At 46.2% G+C, this 21,105-nt stretch overlaps 1 protein-coding gene and 1 long non-coding RNA gene across 2 annotated transcripts in view; one reads left to right on the top strand and one right to left on the bottom strand.

The window, feature by feature from the left end:
• Nucleotides 1-21,105, top strand: part of LOC118398987 (tax1-binding protein 1 homolog A-like) — a 259,070-nt gene that overhangs the window by 23,119 nt on the left and 214,846 nt on the right. Inside the window, 3 exon segments of the mRNA XM_052472525.1 lie at nucleotides 5,532-5,680; nucleotides 10,957-11,047; nucleotides 12,704-12,889. Of these exon segments, the coding sequence (XP_052328485.1) occupies nucleotides 5,532-5,680; nucleotides 10,957-11,047; nucleotides 12,704-12,889 (426 nt within the window).
• Nucleotides 58-1,697, bottom strand: LOC127909932 (uncharacterized). Its single transcript, XR_008072981.1, has 3 exons — nucleotides 1,664-1,697; nucleotides 501-701; nucleotides 58-246 (listed from the first exon to the last, which is right to left on the bottom strand). It is a non-coding gene; the product is annotated as an uncharacterized LOC127909932 (long non-coding RNA).

Raw genomic sequence — 21,105 nt, forward strand, 5'->3', positions numbered from 1 at the left:
GGAGGGGAGAGAGACCTGCAGCATGCTACGCACACACAACCAGGTGAGGGAGGGGAGAGAGAAATACGTAGCACAGGAGACTGTACAGAGCGAGGGAGCAGAAGAGAGAAACCTGAGTGCCAGTTCCTATTCAGTGATCACAGGAGACTGTACAGAGCGAGGGAGCAGAAGAGAGAAACCTGAGTGCCAGTTCCTATTCAGTGATCACAGGAGACTGTACAGAGCGAGGGAGCAGAAGAGAGAAACCTGAGTGCCAGTTCATATTCAGTGATCACAGGAGACTGTACAGAGCGAGGGAGCAGAAGAGAGAAACCTGAGTACCAGTTCCTATTCAGTGATCACAGGAGACTGTACAGAGCGAGGGAGCAGAAGAGAGAAACCTGAGTACCAGTTCCTATTCAGTGATCAGAGCGAGGGAGGAGAAGAGAGAAACCTGAGTACCAGTTCCTATTCAGTGATCACAGGAGACTGTACAGAGCGAGGGAGCAGAAGAGAGAAACCTGAGTGCCAGTTCCTATTCAGTGATCACAGGAGACTGTACAGAGCGAGGGAGCAGAAGAGAGAAACCTGAGTGCCAGTTCCTATTCAGTGATCACAGGAGACTGTACAGAGCGAGGGAGCAGAAGAGAGAAACCTGAGTGCCAGTTCCTATTCAGTGATCACAGGAGACTGTACAGAGCGAGGGAGCAGAAGAGAGAAACCTGAGTACCAGTTCCTATTCAGTGATCACAGGTTCAAAACATCAACGTTAATGAATGATCCATGTCCATGGTTGAACACACACTGTGTTTGCACATATTATTTTGTTTGTTTCGTGTGTGTGTCTGTCTCTCTGTCCCTTTTTAACGAGCTGACTCACTGGGCCAGGACGCTAACTGGACACGGTCTCCCAGGCATCTGGCATCAGGGCAATGCCATCTCAACCACAGAGTGAACAAATATGACGTCAAGGCCACACGCATACACACAGAGCACTCCTCCTCCCCCACACACACATTCTAATTCACCCATACAGACACACACTCAATCCCACTGACACACACACTCACAATGCCACCGACTTGTAACTTGTTTTAAAATGCGTGTGGAATGAGAGACTGTTGTCTGCAAACCCGCCTGGGTGAAGGAAGGCCCTGCCCAGTTTAGGGAGTAACATGACTCAGTCACTCCAATGTACTAGGGGCACTGCTCTCTCTCTCCTCTCTCAGAAGAGAGAAACTCTCTGTTTTTCAGTGATCTCTTCTCACCTCAGTTCTCATCTTACAGGAGACTGTACAGAGAGGTGACAGAAGAGAGAAACCTGAGTGCCAGTTTATTCAGTGACCATTTTGAAGTACCAGTGAATAAACATTTCCATGTGACTTAACCTGCAACGTAAGATTTAACCCACTGAAACTAGAGGAATTCAGTGATCACAGGAGACTGTACAGAGGAGGGAGCAGAAGAGAGGAGTACCAGTTCCTATTCAGGGAGAGATGAGAGGAGGGAGGATGAGAGGAGAGAGAGGAGGATGAGAGGAGAGAGGCGGGGGAGGATGAGAGTGCCAGATTCAGTGATCACAGGAGACTGTACAGGAGAGAAGGAGCAGAAGAGAGAAAGGAGTGGAAGTTCCTATTCAGTGATCACAGGAGACTGGACAGATGAGGGAGCAGAAGAGAGAAACCTGAGTGCCAGTTCCTATTCAGAGATCACAGGAGGACTGTACAGAGGAGAGAGGAGGGAGAAACCTGAGAGGCAGTTCCTATTCAGTGATGAGAGGAGACTGTACAGGAGGGAGGATGAGAGGAGAGAAAGGAGGTGCCAGTTCCTATTCAGTGATCACAGGGAGACTGACAGAGGAGGGAGGATGAGAGGAGAAAGGAGTACCAGTTCCTATTCAGTGATGATCCCAGGAGACTGGAAGAGGGAGGATGAGAGGAGAGAGAGGAGGGAAGTAGGGAGTGATGAGAGGAGGACAGCAGGAGGATGAGAGAAGGGAGGACCTGAGAGGAGAGGTTCCTAGGGAGGATGAGAGAGGAGAGGATGAGAGGAGGGAAGCAGGGAGGATGAGAGTGGAGGGAGGATGAGAGGAGGGAGGATGCGAGGAGAGAGGAGGGAAGTAGGGAGGATGGGAAGACGGAGGATGAGAGGACGGAGGATGAGAGGAGAGAGAGGAGGGAAGTAGGGAGGATGAGAGGAGGGAAGCAGGGAGGATGAGAGGAGGGAGGATGAGAGGAGAGAGAGGAGGGAAGTAGGGAGGATGAGAGGAGGGAAGTAGGGAGGATGAGAGGAGAGAGAGGAGGGAAGCAGGGAGGATGAGAGGAGAGAGAGAAGGGAAGCAGGGAGGATGAGAGGAGAGAGAGAAGGGAAGCAGGGAGGATGAGAGGAGGGAAGGAGAGTGGAGGAAACTTAGGGGAGAACGTTGATGAAATGGAACCAGTCTCTTACTGCACTCTTGGGGCTTTTTCCTAGTGTGTGTGTGTGTGTGTGTGTGTTTTAATATCCTTTTGGGGACCAGAGGTCCTCACGGGAATAGTAAAAAAGGAGCATTTGGACAGGTGGGGGCATTTTGTTGATCCTTCACAAGGAAAAAGTATATTTTAGGCTTATGGGTTAGTTAGGTATAGGGTTTGACATTAGGGTTAGGGGGTTAGGTATAGGGTGTGAATTAGGGTTAGGTATTGGGTTAGGGCACACTAATCCCAGGGGTTAGGTATCCCAGGCAATGCCACCCAGGGCAAGGGGTTAGGTATAGTGTGAATTAGGGGTTAGGTATAGGGTTTGGGCTTAGGGGTTAGGCCCTGCCCAGGGTTTGAATTAGGTTAGGATAGTCACTCCAATTGGGCACTAGGTTAGGGGGTTAGGTATAGGTTTGGCTTGGGTTAGGTATAGTGTGAATTAGGGTTATGTTAGGTATAGGGTTTGGAAGGACTTCAGGTTTGTAATTTAGGTTTAGGGGTTAGGTATAGGGTTTGAATTACCAGGGTTTGGGTTAGGTATAGGGTTTGAATTAGGTGTTAGGTATAGGGTTTGAATTAGGATTAGGGGTTAGGTATAGGGTTTCCATGTGACTTAACCTGCAAGGTATAGATTTAACCCACTGAAACTAGGGGAAATAGGGGGAGGATGAAAGGAGAGAGAAGAGGGAAGGGGTTAGGATGAGAGAGGGAGGAGGAGGATGAGTTAGGGGGAGGATGAGGGAGGGGGAGGATAGGAGGAGGATGAGAGGTATAGGAGTTGAATTAGGGAGGTATAGGGTTTGAATTAGGAGGGAAGTTAGGGGTTAGGTATGAGGGAATTAGGAGGGGGTTAGGGAGGGTTTGAATTAGGGTTAGGTAGAAGCAGGGAATTAGGGGGAGGATGAGGGAGGGGCAGGAGGATAGGGAGGGAATTAGGGTTAGGTATAGGGGGGTTAGGTATAAGGAGGGAATTAGGGGTTAGGATGAGAGGAGGGCCAGGTATAGGGTTTGTTTAGGGAGGATGGGGCGGAGGATAGGACGGAGGATGGTATAGGGTTAGGGAGGGGTGAGAGGAGGGCAGGGAGGATGAGAGGAGGTTAGGATATAGGGAGGAATTAGAGGAGGTATAGGGAGGGTGAGAGGCTTAAGTAGGGAGGTTTGAGGAGAGGGAGGGATAGGGGAGGATGAGAGGGAGGTATAGGGTTTGGGCTTAGGGAGGTATGGGTTAGGGAGTTAGAAGGGAAGCAGGGAGTTTGAAGGAGGGAAGGTATAGGGAGGAAACTTGGGAGAACGTTGATTAAATGGAACCAGTCTCTTACTGCAGGTTGGGGCTTTAAATATAGTGTTTGTGTGTGTGTGTGGTTTGAATTCCTTTTGGGGACCAGAGGTTCAGGAATAGGTAAAATAGGGCATTTGGACAGGTTGGGGGCTTTGTTGATTAGGTTAGGTTAGGGTATAGGGTTTAGGAATGGGGTTAGGTATAGGGTTTGAATTAGGGTTAGGTATTGGGTTAGGGGTTAGGTATGGGTTTGAATTAGGGTTAGGGGTTAGGTATAGGGTGTGAATTAGGGTTAGGGGTTAGGTATAGGGTGTGAATTAGGGTTAGGGGTTAGGTATAGGGTTTGGCTTAGGGGTTAGGTATAGGGTTTGAATTAGGGTTAGGGATAGGGTTTGAATTAGGGTTAGGGGTTAGGTATAGGGTTTGAATTAGGGTTAGGGGTTCGGTATAGGGATTGAATTAGGTTTAGGGGTTAGGTATAGGGTTTGGGTTAGGTATAGGGTTTGAATTAGGGGTTAGGTATAGGGTTAGGGGTTAGGTATAGGGTTTGGCTTAGGGGTTAGGTATAGGGCTTGAATTAGGGTTAGGGGTTAGGTGTAGGGTTTGAATTAGGATTAGGGTTTGAATTAGGGTTAGGGAAAATATGATTTTGAATGGGTATCAGTTGTTTGGTCCCCACAAGGATAGTAAAAGGAATGTGTGTGTGGTAGACAGCTTTGAGAGATTTCTTACTTGGTCATTTTATGAAGTACTAAATCAATGTAAATAAAATGTACATAGTTTATTAATGTCAGAATCTTCATTCAACAAGGGTTTCTCTTATGAAATAAGTGGTGTGTGTGTGTGTGTGTGTGTGTGTGTGTGTGTGTGTGTGTGTGTGTGTGTGTGTGTGTGTGTGTGTGTGTGTGTGTGTGTGTGTGTGTGTGTGTGTGTGTGTGTGTGTGTGTGCTCGTGTTCATTTGTGCAGTACACAAGAACATTTCAGTATATTCACCATGGCCCTTTAGTGCAGTACTGATGAAAATATCCTTTAGCTGGACCATGAAAACGTAAGTACATATTTTGCGGCTGCTAATTTTACGACAACATGTTTTATAAGGTCTTTTGCGCTGCTAAAGTGTCTCCCAAATGGCTACAGTTGAAATCATACAGTTCTTCATGGTGCCAGCGGGCTGTACCTGAACTACACATGACATCTGGGTGTGACACTGTGCACGTGTTTCCCAAAACAAATACAAATGTATATACTGCAGCTGTATGTTTGATGGATGTGATGTGTCTGTCTGTCTGATGCACAAGTGCGTGTGTGTGCGTGTTGAGTGATGGAGGGGTGTTTATGTAGGCGTGCTGGTCTGTCAGGTGCAGTGTGTTGTGGGTGATTTAATGTCCTCTACTTCTCAACATGTTCCAACAGGGGAGATCACTGGCAGGACCAGGTACAAGATACTGGATAGATAGATTCCAACTGGTTCTCATGGTTGTCTCTTGTTTCAGAACATTGCCAATCGTCATTCGTTATCACACAGCATTTTGATTGAGAGGGTCAAACTCAATACAAAGCCAAGCATTTGCAGAATTTCCCTCCATTTGACTTGATTGATCAGCAAAGGTCATTGATTAGGTAGGAACTCCCCTCATCTCATTGTCTGGGTCTTAGTTGAACACAAATTGAAAGGAAAAGACAAAAAAACAGAAAACACTCAGCCTTCCAGGAATTGAGTTTGACACCTCTGGTCTAACCGGACTGACCGACAGGGCCTGTGATTGGTTAACAGTGTGATTGACAGCTGAAGTTGCCTGTGGTGTGGTTGTAGGAGCTGCTACGCTCCTCCCAGGGCCTGTCAGAGGAGAGGGAGGAGGTGAGGAGGAGACTGCAGGAGGCCACAGACCGGGTCAGACAGCTGGAGGAGGACCTACTGGGAGTCACACAGAGAGGACTGCAGAAAGAGACTGAACTGGACTGGTGAGGAGGAACACACACACTGGAAGGATAGGAACTGGACTGGTGAGGAGGAACACACATGCCACACATCAGGGTTTCCATTAGGGAAATGTGGACAGGACATTTGGCCGGCAACATTTTAATTTACCGGACATTTGATAAATCTGCCGGACCCATATCCATTGGGTGTGTAACCTGATTAGGGCGTCCACCCACACTGCTCAGAATGACAGAAATCACATTTGGATTATGGTAATTCATATTAACAGAACATGTTGACCATGCAACAATGTGTACATTTACATTTACATTTAAGTCATTTAGCAGACGCTCTTATCCAGAGCGACTTACAAATTGGTGCATTCACCTTATGACATCTAGTGGAACAGCCACTTTACAATAGTGCATCTAAATCTTTTAAGGGGGGTGAGAAGGATTACTTTATCCTATCCTAGGTATTCCTTAAAGAGGTGGGGTTTCAGGTGTCTCCGGAAGGTGGTGATTGACTCCGCTGTCCTGGCGTCGTGAGGGAGTGTGTTCCACCATTGGGGAGCCAGAGCAGCGAACAGTTTTGACTGGGCTGAGCGGGAACTGTACTTCCTCAGTGGTAGGGAGGCGAGCAGGCCAGAGGTGGATGAACGCAGTGCCCTTGTTTGGGTGTAGGGCCTGATCAGAGCCTGGAGGTACTGAGGTGCCGTTCCCCTCACAGCTCCGTAGGCAAGCACCATGGTCTTGTAGCGGATGCGAGCTTCAACTGGAAGCCAGTGGAGAGAGCGGAGGAGCGGGGTGACGTGAGAGAACTTGGGAAGGTTGAACACCAGACGGGCTGCGGCGTTCTGGATGAGTTGTAGGAGTTTAATGGCACAGGCAGGGAGCCCAGCCAACAGCGAGTTGCAGTAATCCAGACGGGAGATGACAAGTGCCTGGATTAGGACCTGCGCCGCTTCCTGTGTGAGGCAGGGTCGTACTCTGCGGATGTTGTAGAGCATGAACCTACAGGAACGGGCCACCGCCTTGATGTTAGTTGAGAACGACAGGGTGTTGTCCAGGATCACGCCAAGGTTCTTAGCGCTCTGGGAGGAGGACACAATGGAGTTGTCAACCGTGATGGCGAGATCATGGAACGGGCAGTCCTTCCCGGGAGGAAGAGCAGCTCCGTCTTGCCGAGGTTCAGCTTGAGGTGGTGATCCGTCATCCACACTGATATGTCTGCCAGACATGCAGAGATGCGATTCGCCACCTGGTCATCAGATGGGGGAAAGGAGAAGATTAATTGTGTGTCGTCTGCATAGCAATGATAGGAGAGACCATGTGAGGTTATGACAGAGCCAAGTGACTTGGTGTATAGCGAGAATAGGAGAGGGCCTAGAACAGAGCCCTGGGGGACACCAGTGGTGAGAGCGCGTGGTGAGGAGACAGATTCTCGCCACGCCACCTGGTAGGAGCGACCTGTCAGATAGGACGCAATCCAAGTGTGGGCCGCGCCGGAGATGCCCAACTCGGAGAGGGTGGAGAGGAGGATCTGATGGTTCACAGTATCGAAGGCAGCCGATAGGTCTAGAAGGATGAGAGCAGAGGAGAGAGAGTTAGCTTTAGCAGTGCGGAGCGCCTCCGTGATACAGAGAAGAGCAGTCTCAGTTGAATGACTAGTCTTGAAACCTGACTGATTTGGATCAAGAAGGTCATTCTGAGAGAGATAGCGGGAGAGCTGGCCAAGGACGGCACGTTCAAGAGTTTTGGAGAGAAAAGAAAGAAGGGATACTGGTCTGTAGTTGTTGACATCGGAGGGGTCGAGTGTAGGTTTTTTCAGAAGGGGTGCAACTCTCGCTCTCTTGAAGACGGAAGGGACGTAGCCAGCGGTCAGGGATGAGTTGATGAGCGAGGTGAGGTAAGGGAGAAGGTCTCCGGAAATGGTCTGGAGAAGAGAGGAGGGGATAGGGTCGAGCGGGCAGGTTGTTGGGCGGCCGGCCATCACAAGACGCGAGATTTCATCTGGAGAGAGAGGGGAGAAAGAGGTCAGAGCACAGGGTAGTGCAGTGTGAGCAGAACCAGCGGTGTCGTTTGACTTAGCAAACGAGGATCGGATGTCGTCGACCTTCTTTTCAAAATGGTTGACGAAGTCATCTGCAGAGAGGGGAGGGGGGATTCAGGAGGGAGGAGAAGGTGGCAAAGAGCTTCCTAGGGTTAGAGGCAGATGCTTGGAATTTAGAGTGGTAGAAAGTGGCTTTAGCAGCAGAGACAGAGGAGGAAAATGTAGAGAGGAGGGAGCGAAAGGATGCCAGGTCCGCAGGGAGGCGAGTTTTCCTCCATTTCCGCTCGGCTGCCCGGAGCCCTGTTCTGTGAGCTCGCAATGAGTCGTCGAGCCACGGAGCGGGAGGGGAGGACCGAGCCGGCCTGGAAGATAGGGGACATAGAGAGTCAAAGGATGCAGAAAGAGAGGAGAGGAGGGTTGAGGAGGCAGAATCAGGAGATAGGTTGGAGAAGGTTTGAGCAGAGGGAAGAGATGATAGGATGGAAGAGGAGAGAGTAGCGGGGGAGAGAGAGCGAAGGTTGGGACGGCGCGATACCATCCGAGTAGGGGCAGTGTGGGAAGTGTTGGATGAGAGCGAGAGGGAAAAGGATACAAGGTAGTGGTCGGAGACTTGGAGGGGAGTTGCAATGAGGTTAGTGGAAGAACAGCATCTAATAAAGATGAGGTTCGAGCGTATTGCCTGCCTTGTGAGTAGGGGGGGAAGGTGAGAGGGTGAGGTCAAAAGAGGAAAGGAGTGGAAAGAAGGAGGCAGAGAGGAATGAGTCAAAGGTAGACGTGGGGAGGTTAAAGTCGCCCAGAACTGTGAGAGGTGAGCCGTCCTCAGGAAAGGAGCTTATCAAGACATCAAGCTCATTGATGAACTCTCCGAGGGGACCTGGAGGGCGATAAATGATAAGGATGTTAAGCTTGAAAGGGCTGGTAACTGTGACAGCATGAAATTCAAAGGAGGCGATAGACAGATGGGTAAGGGGAGAAAGAGAGAATGACCACTTGGGAGAGATGAGGATCCCGGTGCCACCACCCCGCTGACCAGAAGCTCTCGGGGTGTGCGAGAACACGTGGGCGGACGAAGAGAGAGCAGTAGGAGTAGCAGTGTTATCTGTGGTGATCCATGTTTCCGTCAGTGCCAAGAAGTCGAGGACTGGAGGGAGGCATAGGCTGAGATGAACTCTGCCTTGTTGGCCGCAGATCGGCAGTTCCAGAGGCTACCGGAGACCTGGAACTCCACGTGGGTCGTGCGCGCTGGGACCACCAGATTAGGGTGGCCGCGGCCACGCGGTGTGGAGCGTTTGTATGGTCTGTGCAGAGAGGAGATAACAGGGATAGACAGACACATAGTTGACAGGCTACAGAAGAGGCTACGCTAATGCAAGGAGATTGGAATGACAAGTGGACTACACGTCTCGAATGTTCAGAAAGTTAAGCTTACGTAGCAAGAATCTTATTGACTAAAATTATTAAAATGATACAGTACTGCTGAAGTAGGCTAGCTGGCAGTGGCTGCGTTGTTGACTTTGTAGGCTAGCTGGCAGTGGCTGCGTTGTTGACACTACACTAATCAAGTCGTTCCGTTGAGTGTAATAGTTTCTACAGTGCTGCTATTCGGGGGCTAGCTGGCTAGCTGGCTAGCTAGCAGTGTTGATTACGTTACGTTGCGTTAAAAGAACGACAATAGCTGGCTAGCTAACCTAGAAAATCGCTCTAGACTACACAATTATCTTTGATACACAGACGGCTATGTAGCTAGCTATGTAGCTAGCTACGATCAAACAAATCAAACCGTTGTGCTGTAATGAAATTAAATGAAAATGTGATACTACCTGTGGAGCGAAGCGGAATGCGACCGGGTTGTTGAGTGCGGAAGTTCTATTCAGTAGACGTTGGCTAGCTGTTGGCTAGCTAGCAGTGTCTCCTACGTTAAGGACGACAAATAGCTGGCTAGCTAACCTCGGTAAATTAAGATAATCACTCTAAGACTACACGCTCTAAACTACACAATTATCTTGGATACGAAGACAGCAAAGACAACTATGTAGCTAGCTAACACTACACTAATCAAGTCGTTCAGTGTAGTGTGTAGTCCTTCATACTGAATTCTGATGCGCATTTTGAAGATGCTCGAATAACTGTCCACATTTACTTTTCCTCAGCCAACAAGAGGAGTAACAAACAGCCAAATCATTAGCCTACGCCAATCTACTATCCCCCATAGTAGAAAAGTTGACCTATTCTATTGGTCATCTTGTCGAGGAATAGCCTATTCCAAACCGACTGGGACAGCTGTGGGAGGATAGAGCCCAAATTCATACAACCAGTAAGCCTAAGCTACATAAAAATGTATTTTTAAATACTTCAAAAGCAATGAGGGCAACAGAACAGAGCGTTTATCTTCAAATGTGGATGAACTATTATTTCTTCACATTATAAAGCTCAGCGATGCGCACAAGGCAGTAGGCTACACGCAAATGTTCTTTCCATAATGCAATTAGCAGAAAACACCGTTGTCAAAAGGGCAGCGCACATGGGAGTGGTGTAGATGTAATAGGCTGCTTTGAAGCAAGGTAAGACATGCCTCATAATACATGTTAAAACGTTCAGCTTTCAAACAATTAACTATGTGTTTTCAAAACGCGTACTGCCTCCAGCTCATTGCAAAGTGGTGTGTGACGCACTGATGAGGCCTGCCATCTGTTGCAGTTTGAGATGCTGCAGATTGTTCAGCTCCAAGGCTCTGTATCTGTGTGCTGTAGGGGTGTGATAAATAAGATTCATAAGGAATATACAGTAGCCTATGCATGCTGCAATTTAATTACACACAATTATGCAAATTACCCTATAGACTGATAAGCATGGCCAGTCAAATGTATTTCCATCGACTAGTATTTCCACCATTTAAATAGGCTAAAAAACATTATTTCACAATCTATTTTTTTCTTCTCTCGGCCTGGCACCAATTTTAATTATCAGCTTTTTTTCATTTTTTATAGGCCAAGAGCCGGCTATTAACGCCTAGTGGAAAACCTGCCACACACACACACACACACACACACACACACACACACACACACACACACACACACACACACACACACACACACACACACACACACACACACACACACACACACACACACACACAAAGGACTATAAGGAAACTAACTGGACTGTTGATGAGAAACACCATAGATACAGTACTATACTCAAATGACATACAGTACAGAAAACTAGAGAGAACATTATTGGTATTAATGCAGTTGTTGTCCAGTCTGAGAGACAGGTTAAAGAAGCTGACAGCAGATAGAGACACTCTGGAGACCCAACTGAAGAATGAGAAGGACGAGAGGGACCTTTACAAGGTGAAATTATACACTGTGTATGCACATGTTGAAGTCGGAAGTTTACATACACCTTAGCCAAATACATTTAAACTCAGTTTCACAATTCCTGACATTTAATCCAAGTAAAAATTCCCTGTCTTAGGTCAGTTAGGATCACCACCTTATTATAAGAATGTGAAATGTCAGAATAATAGTTGAGAGTGATTTATTTCAGCTTTTATTTCTTTCATCACATTCACAGTGGGTCAGAAGTTTACATACACTCAATTAGTATTTGGTAGCATTGCCTTTAAATTGTTTTACTTGGGTCCATGTTTTGGGTCGCCTTCCACACGCTTCCCACAATAAGTTGGGTGAATTTCTCGTGACAGAACTGGTGGAACTGAGTCAGGTTTGTAGGCCTCCTTGCTTGCCCATACTTTTTCAGTTCTGCCCACACATTTTCTCTGGGATTGAGGTCAGGGCTTTGTGATGGCCACTCCAATACCTTGACTTTGTTGTCCTTAAGCCATTTTGCCACAACTTTGGAAGTATGCTTGGGGTCATTGTCCATTTGAAAGACCCATTTGCGACCAAGCTTTGACTTCCTGACTGATGCCTTGAGATGTTGCTTCAATATATCCACATAATTTTCCTACCTCATGATGCCATCTATTTTGTGAAGTGCACCAGTCTCTTTGAAATGGTGTTCTTTGGCTTGCAAGCCTCCTCCTTTTTCCTCCAAACTTAACGATTGTCATTATGGCCAAACAGTTGTATTTTTGCTTCATCAGACCAGAGGACATTTCTCTAAAATGTACGATCTTTGTCCCCATGTGCAGTTGCAAACCGTAGTCTGGCTTTTTTATGGCGGTTTTGGAGCAGTGGCTTCTTCCTTGCTGAGCGGCCTTCCAGGTTATGTCGATTTAGGACTCGTTTTAATGTGGATATAGATACTTTTATACCTGTTTCCTCCAGCATCTTCACAAGGTCTTTTGCTGCTGTTCTGGGATTGATTTGTAGTTTTCGCACCAAAGTACATTCATCTCTAGAGACAGAATGCGTCTCCTTCCTGAGCAGTATGACGGCTGCTTGGTCCCATGTTGTTTATACTTGCATACTATTGTTTGTACAGATGAACGTGGTACCTTCAGGTGTTTGGAAATTGCTTCCAAGGATGAACCAGACTTGTGGAGGTCTACAATTTTTTTCTGAGGTCTTGGCTGATTTATTTTGATTTTCCCATGATGTCAAGCAAAGAGGCACTGAGTTTGAAGGTAGGCCTTGAAATACATCCACAGGTACACCCCCAATTGACTCAAATGATGTTAATTAGCCTATCAGAAGCTTCTAAGGCAATGACATAATTTTCTGGCATTCTCCAAGCTGTTTAAAGGCACAGTCAACTTAGTGTATGTAAACTTCTGACCCACTGGAACAGTGAATTATAAGTGAAATAATCTGTCTGTAAACAATTGTTGGAAAAATTACTTGTCATGCACAAAGTAGATGTCCTTACCGACTTGCCAAAACTATATTTTGTTAACAAGAAATTTGTGGGGTTGTTGAAAAACGAGTTTTAATGACTCCAACCTAAGTGTATGTAAACTTCCGACTTAAACTGTATGTGTGTGTGTTCATTATCGTCTTTCTTTGTCTGTGTGTCTATAATGGTCTCTTTGCGTGTGTGTGTAGGTCCACCTGCGTAGCACGGAGCTAGAGAACACTAAGCTGAGTGCAGAGCTGCAGATGCTGAAGGCTGTGGAGCTCAATAGAGAAGTGACCATCGCTCAGTTCCAGGAAGAACTGGACAGGCTCCGAGCCTGCGTCACTCAGAAAGATCGCCTGGAGAAAGAGCTGCACACACACGCTGTCGACAAGGTGAGGAGGGAGGGGTGTGTGTGTGTGTTCATATGGGTCTTTCTATAAATTAGGGTAGCAGTGAGCATTTGTTGTCATGGACATCTGTTTTGAGCTGTTACAAAGTCATTAATACATTTAGATATAAAGGGGCAACATAGATACATTTAATATAATTCATGAGTAGTATCAAAACCTTTTTAGAGGGGGTTGGAGGAGATCTCGGAAGTGTACTGTAACATTTTCTATCTTCCTATGTTATGGTGTGAAAACAGTTTTCATGGGCACATTAGGGTCTGGCAGTATCCAGGTGTTCATATGGTCTTGCAGTTCTTCTCTCATACCAGGATATACACAGTATTACACAAGAGGGTGCCCATTGGACGTTTATTACCAGAATGCTTGTCTGAAGGAAGAACAGTACTTGCTCTGGAGCAGCATGTGTAGGCTGCACACTGTGTCTTGAGTGGAGTGGAGTTGCTAAGGCAACGGACCTGCCTGCTCTGCTTGGAGGAGAAGATGGGCCCTGATGATGCCCTGTCACCTTATTAATTCAGCCACTAGCAAATCAAACTTAAGTGTTGCGTTAATGCAGAATTCTGCACTTTTCTCACAGGATAAAAAAAACAATGCATAACAAATATCTTGCTGCGTTTTGTAAATGCAGATGTAAAATGCTTCTTATTGTAATTTCTGCTTGGCATCAGTCATTTTGTGCTTCAGTTGCACTTCTCCACTCGGATGAGAATTCACCAACGGGCACCAACTCTTCCCCAGTACTTTTCTACGTGTAGCTACTGTTCCCCAGGAGTTTTCTATGTGTAGCTACTGTTCCCCAGTACTTTTCTACGTGTAGCTACTGTTCCCCAGGAGTTTTCTACGTGTAGCTACTGTTCCCCAGGAGTTTTCTACGTGTAGCTACTGTTCCCCAGGAGTTTTCTATGTGTAGCTACTCTTCCCCAGTACTTTTCTACGTGTAGCTACTGTTCCCCAGGAGTTTTCTACGTGTAGCTACTGTTCCCCAGGAGTTTTCTATGTGTAGCTACTCTTCCCCAGTACTTTTCTATGTGTAGCTACTGTTCCCCAGGAGTTTTCTACGTGTAGCTACTGTTCCCCAGGAGTTTTCTATGTGTAGCTACTCTTCCCCAGTACTTTTCTACGTGTAGCTACTGTTCCCCAGGAGTTTTCTACGTGTAGCTACTGTTCCCCAGGAGTTTTCTACGTGTAGCTACTGTTCCCCAGGAGTTTTCTATGTGTAGCTACTCTTCCACAGTACTTTTCTACGTGTAGCTACTGTTCCCCAGGAGTTTTCTACGTGTAGCTACTGTTCCCCAGGAGTTTTCTACGTGTAGCTACTGTTCCCCAGGAGTTTTCTATGTGTAGCTACTCTTCCCCAGTACTTTTCTACGTGTAGCTACTGTTCCCCAGGAGTTTTCTATGTGTAGCTACTGTTCCCCAGTACTTTTCTACATGTAGATACTGTTCCCCAGGAGTTTTCTACGTGTAGCTACTGTTCCCCAGGAGTTTTCTATGTGTAGCTACTGTTCCCCAGTACTTTTCTACGTGTAGATACTGTTCCCCAGGAGTTTTCTACGTGTAGCTACTGTTCCCCAGGAGTTTTCTACGTGTAGCTACTGATCCCCAGGAGTTTTCTACGTGTAGCGACTGTTCCCCAGGAGTTTTCTACGTGTAGCTACTGTTCCCCAGTACTGTTCTACGTGTAGCTACTGTTCCCCAGGAGTTTTCTATGTGTAGCTACTGTTCCCCAGTACTGTTCTACGTGTAGCTACTGTTCCCCAGGAGTTTTCTACGTGTAGCTACTGATCCCCAGGAGTTTTCTACGTGTAGCGACTGTTCCCCAGGAGTTTTCTACGTGTAGCTACTGTTCCCCACTACTGTTCTATGTGTAGCTACTTTTCTCCAGTACTTTTCTATGTGTAGCTACTTTTCCCCAGTACTTTTCTATGTGTAGCTACTTTTCCCCAGTGCTTTTCTGTGTAGCTACTTTTCCCCAGTACTTTTCTATGTCAAATCAAATCAAATCAAATGTATTTATATAGCCCTTCGTACATCAGCTGATATCTCAAAGTGCTGTACAGAAACCCAGCCTAAAACCCCAAACAGCAAACAATGCAGGTGTAAAAGCACGGTGGCTAGGAAAAACTCCCTAGAAAGGCCAAAACCTAGGAAGAAACCTAGAGAGGAACCGGGCTATGTGGGGTGGCCAGTCCTCTTCTGGCTGTGCCGGGTAGAGATTATAACAGAACATGACCAAGATGTTCAAATGTTCATAAATGACCAGCATGGTCGAATAATAATAAGGCAGAACAGTTGAAACTGGAGCAGCAGCACAGTCAGGTGGACTGGGGACAGCAAGGAGCCATCATGTCAGGTAGTCCTGGGGCACGGTCCTAGGGCTCAGGTCCTCCGAGAGAGGGAAAGAAAGAGAGAATTAGAGAGAGCATATGTGGGGTGGCCAGTCCTCTTCTGGCTGTGCCGGGTGGAGATCATAACAGAACGTGGCCAAGATGTTCAAATGTTCATAAATGACCAGCATGGTTGAATAATAGTAAGGCAGAACAGTTGAAACTGGAGCAGCAGCATGACCAGGTGGACTGGGGACAGCAAGGAGTCATCATGTCAGGTAGTCCTGGGACATGGTCCTAGGGCCCAGGCCAGTTGAAACTGGAGCAGCAGCATGGCCAGGTGGACTGGGGACAGCAAGGAGTCATCATGTCAGGTAGTCCTGGGGCATGGTCCTAGGGCTCAGGTCCTCCGAGAGAGAGAAAGAAAGAGAGAAGGAGAGAATTAGAGAACGCACACTTAGATTCACACAGGACACCGAATAGGACAGGAGAAGTACTCCAGATATAACAAACTGACCCTAGCCCCCCGACACATAAACTACTGCAGCATAAATACTGGAGGCTGAGACAGGAGGGGTCAGGAGACACTGTGGCCCCATCCGAGGACAGCCCCGGACAGGGCCAAACAGGAAGGATATAACCCCACCCACTTTGCCAAAGCACAGCCCCCACACCACTATGTGTAGCTACTTTTCTCCAGTACTTCTCTATGTGTAGCTACTTTTCTCCAGTACTTTTCTATGTGTAGCTACTTTTCTCCAGTACTTTTCTATGTGTAGCTACTTTTCTCCAGTACTTTTCTATGTGTAGCTACTTTTCTCCAGTACTATGCTAGATTAACTTTGTGTAGCCAGCATACTTTTTTCTGGTAAAATGCTAGATTAACTTTAAGATAAACATTAGGAAATGTAGATGGATACATTCTTTCTATGATAAACATTAGAAATATAATGGCCATTCATAATTTTTGCAAAACATTGTGAGAATTTACTTGTGTGGCTGCCAGCCAAATAGTGTTGCATCTGATGAAAATGAATCTATTTTCTGATGAATGTGTTGTGTTGCCCTGAGGTATTTTCTGTGAAGGTTAACTATAGTTGCGCGTCCCTGATCAATCTATTGAAGCAAGAAAAACCTGTTGCCTTTTCAATGTGAATTGTGAGCCCTGTCAACACACAGCTGGACTCACCTGCTCCCGCTTTCTCTCCTTTACTAACAATTACTAACAATTACTACTAACTATTTACTAACCAACACATGTCTGACTCAACTGTTCTGGGGAACTATGGTGAGCTTCATAATGTAAAATAATGTGACAGGTGAAATGAGGAACACAATCTGCTTTATCAAGTTGACTGCAGGTATTCACTTAAAGTAGCTGCACATATTAAAATGTGTTGAAAAACTTCGAAGAAATAGCTTCAACAGTTTGAAAGAGCATCCAGTGGCTGTTTCCAGATACCCCAGTACACAGTATACAGTGGGGCAAAAAAGTATTTAGTCAGCCACCAATCGTGCATGTTCTCCCACTTAAAAAAGAGGAGAGAGGCCTGTAATTTTCATCATAGGTACACTTCAACTATGACAGACAAAATGAGAAAAAAAATCCAGAAAATCACATTGTAGGATTTTTAATGAATTTATTTGCAAATTATGGTGGAAAATAAGTATTTGGTCAATAACAAAAGTTTGTCTCAATACTTTTCTATATACCCTTTGTTGGCAATGACAGAGGTCAAACGTTTTCTGTAAGTCTTCATAAGGTTTTCACACACTGTTGCTGGTATTTTGGCCCATTCCTCCATGCAGATCTCCTCTAGAGCAGTGATGTTTTGGGGCTGTTGCTGGGCAACACGGACTTTCAACTCCTTCCAAAGATTTTCTATGGGGTTGAGATCTGGAGACTGGCTAGGCCACACCAGGACCTTGAAATGCTTCTTACGAAGCCACTCCTTCGTTGCCCGGGCGGTGTGTTTGGGATCATTGTCATGCTGAAAGAGCCAGCCACGTTTCATCTTCAATGCCCTTGCTGATGGAAGGAGGTTTTCACTCAAAATCTCACGATACATTGCCCCATTCATTCTTTCCTTTACACGGATCAGTCGTCCTGGTCCCTTTGCATAAAAACAGCCCAAAGCATGATGTTTCCACCCCCATGCTTCACAGTAGGTATGGTGTTCTTTGGATGCAACTCAGTATTCTTTGTCCTCCAAACACGACGAGTTGCGTTTTTACCAAAAAGTTCTATTTTGGTTTAATCTGACCATATGACATTCTCCCAATCTTCTTCTGGATCATCCAAATGCTCTCTAGCAAACTTCAGACGGGCCTGGACATGTACTGGCTTAAGCAGGGGGTCACGTCTGGCACTGCAGGATTTGAGTCCCTGGCGGCTTAGTGTATTACTGATGGTAGGCTTTGTTACTTTGGTCCCAGCTCTCTGCAGGTCATTCACTATGTCCCCCGTGTGGTTCTGGGATTTTTGCTCACCGTTCTTGTGATCATTTTGGGGTGAGATCTTGCGTGGAGCCCCAGATCGAGGGAGATTATCAGTGGTCTTGTATGTCTTCCATTTCCTAATAATTGCTCCCACAGTTGATTTCTTCAAACCAAGCTGCTTACCTATTGCAGATTCAGTCTTCCCAGCCTGGTGCAGGTCTACAATTTTGTTTCTGGTGTCCTTTGACAGCTCTTTGGTCTTGGCCATAGTGGAGTTTGGAGTGTGACTGTTTGAGGTTGTGGACAGGTGTTTTTTATACTGATAACAAGTTCAAACAGGTGCCATTAATACAGGTAACGAGTGGAGGACAGAGGAGCCTCTTAAAGAAGAAGTTACAGGTCTGTGAGAGCCAGACATTTTGCTTGTTTGTAGGTGACCAAATACTTATTTTCCACCATAATTTGCATATAAATTCATTAAAAATCCTGGATTTTTTTCTTCTCATTTTGTCTGTCATAATTGAAGTGTACCTATGAAGAAAATTACACGCCTCTCTCATCTTTTTAAGTGGGAGAACTTGCACAATTGGTGGCTGACTAAATACTTTTTTGCCCCACTGTATATACACACATATCCAAAATAATGTATGTGATTCCAAAATCCAATGCTTCAAACAGAAAGAGTAACTTTCATATGATTAATAAAACAAAATCGATACAGTCATTAACAGAGTTCTTCAGTAATTATGCTTAGTAGTTTGATACACGCTTGATGTCTAGCTGTTTAGTTACGTGGGGAAATTATTGCAAAGCAACAGCTGATTGAAGAAAGGACTTTCTGAATGACAGTCAAGTGATAGAGATTTTCTCTTACGGCAGTCAAGATAATTAGCCTACTTCGTGGTCAACATTAAATCAAGATTCCTGAGGTAAGATTACGGCCCGTGTACGTTTTGATTGCTCCCTTTTAACTCGGGGGGGAAAACAACAATCGGGAATGTGAAAACTGCCTGTATATTCGTTTTTGAATAGAAATTAAAAAAATTACTTGATATTGCGAAGTTCAAATGTGGGTGGGGTTCAATGTGGAATTTTTTATTTTTATTTATTTCACCTTTATTTAACCAGGTAGGCTAGCTGAGAACAAGTTCTCATTTGCAACTGCGACCTGGCCAAGATAAAGCATAGCAGTGTGAACAGACAACACATGGAGTAAACAATTAACAAGTCAATAACACAGTAGGGAAAAAATGGGGGAAAAATAGTCTATATACATTGTGTGCAAAAGGCATGAGGAGGTAGGCGAATAATTACAATTTTGCAGATTAACACTGGAGTGATAAATGATCAGATGGTCATGTACAGGTAGAGATATTGGTGTGCAAAAGAGCAGAAAAGTAATTAAATATAAACAGTATGGGGATGAGGTAGGTAAAATTGTGCGGGCTATTTACCGATAGACTATGTACAGCTGCAGCGATCGGTTAGCTGCTCAGATAGCTGATGTTTGAAGTTGGTGAAGGAGATAAAAGTCTCCAATTTCAGCCCTTTTTGCAATTCGTTCCAGTCACAGGCAGCAGAGAACTGGAATGAAAGGCGACCAAATGAGGTGTTGGCTTTAGGGATGATCAGTGAGATACACCTGCTGGAGCGCGTGCTACGGATGGGTGTTGCCATCGTGACCAGTGAACTGAGATAAGGCGGAGCTTTACCAAGCATGGACTTGTAGATGACCTGGAGCCAGTGGGTCTGTCGACGAATATGTAGCGAGGGCCAGCCGACTAGAGCATACAGGTCGCAGTGGTGGGTGGTATAAGGTGCTTTAGTAACAAAACGGAGGGCACTGTGAAAAACTGCATCCAGTTTGCTGAGTGGAGTATTGGAAGATATTTTGTAGATGACATCGCCGAAGTCGAGGATCGGTAGGATAGTCAGTTTTACTAGGGTAAGTTTGGCGGCGTGAGTGAAGGAGGCTTTGTTGCGGAATAGAAAGCCGACTCTAGATTTGATTTTAGATTGGAGATGTTTGATATGAGTCTGGAAGGAGAGTTTACAGTCTAGCCAGACACCTAGGTACTTATAGATGTTCACATATTCTAGGTCGGAACCATCCAGGGTGGTGATGCTAGTCGGGCGTGCGGGTGCAGGCACCGAACGGTTGAAAAGCATGAATTTGGTTTTACTAGCGTTTAAGAGCAGTTGGAGGCCACGGAAGGAGTGTTGTATGGCATTGAAGTTCGTTTGGAGGTTAGATAACACAGTGTCCAAGGACGGGCCGGAAGTATACAGAATGGTGTCGTCTGCGTAGAGGTGGATCAGGGAATCGCCCGCAGCAAGAGCAACATCATTGATATATACAGAGAAAAGAGTCGGCCCGAGAATTGAACCCTGTGGGACCCCCCTAGAGACTGCCAGAGGACCGGACAGCATGCCCTCCGATTTGACACACTGAACTCTGTCTGCAAAGTAGTTGGTGAACCAGGCAAGGCAGTCATTAGAAAAACAGAGGCTACTGAGTCTGCCGATAAGAATATGGTGATTGACAGAGTCGAAAGCCTTGGCCAGGTCGATGAAGACGGCTGCACAGTACTGTCTTTTATCGATTGCGGTTATGATATCGTTTAGTACCTTGAGCGTGTCTGAGGTGCACCCGTTACCGGCTCGGAAACCAGATTGCATAGCGGAGAAGGTACGGTGGGATTCGAGATGGTCAGTGACCTGTTTGTTGACTTGGCTTTCGAAGACCTTAGATAGGTAGGGCAGGGTGGATATAGGTCTGTAACAGTTTGGGTCCTGGGTGTCTCCCCCTTTGAAGAGGGGGATGACTGCGGCAGCTTTCCAATCCTTGGGGATCTCAGACGATATGAAAGAGAGGTTGAACAGGCTGGTAAAAGGGGCTGCGACAATGGCGGCGGATAGTTTCAGAAATAGAGGGTCCAGATTGTCAAGCCCAGCTGATTTGTACGGGTCCAGGTTTTGCAGCTCTTTCAGAACATCTGCTATCTGGATTTGGGTAAAGGAGAACCTGGAGAGGCTTGGGCGAGTAGCTGCGGGGGGGGCGGAGCTGTTGGCCGAGGTTGGAGTAGCCAGGAGGAATGCATGGCCAGCCGTTGCGAAATGCTTGTTGAAGTTTTCGATAATCATGGATTTATCGGTGGTGACCGTGTTACCTAGCCTCAGTGCAGTGGGCAGCTGGGAGGAGGTGCTCTTGATCTCCATGGACTTTACAGTGCCTGGTCAAGTGCTCAGCCAACACTTCCTGTCCTTTCAAAGTAGGAGGTCACACTTCCATGAATTAATAGCTGCCCATACCGGGCCACAGTGCCAAGATAAGGTAAAATATCTCAATTTCTGCATAATAATTAGTGTGTATTTACTTATTAAGGAACTGCTGTTACTGTAAATGGTTAGCTGACTGATATGTCCTAGCTA

Source organism: Oncorhynchus keta, chromosome 20, assembly GCF_023373465.1.
Source record: "Oncorhynchus keta strain PuntledgeMale-10-30-2019 chromosome 20, Oket_V2, whole genome shotgun sequence".
Lineage (NCBI taxonomy): Eukaryota > Metazoa > Chordata > Actinopteri > Salmoniformes > Salmonidae > Oncorhynchus > Oncorhynchus keta.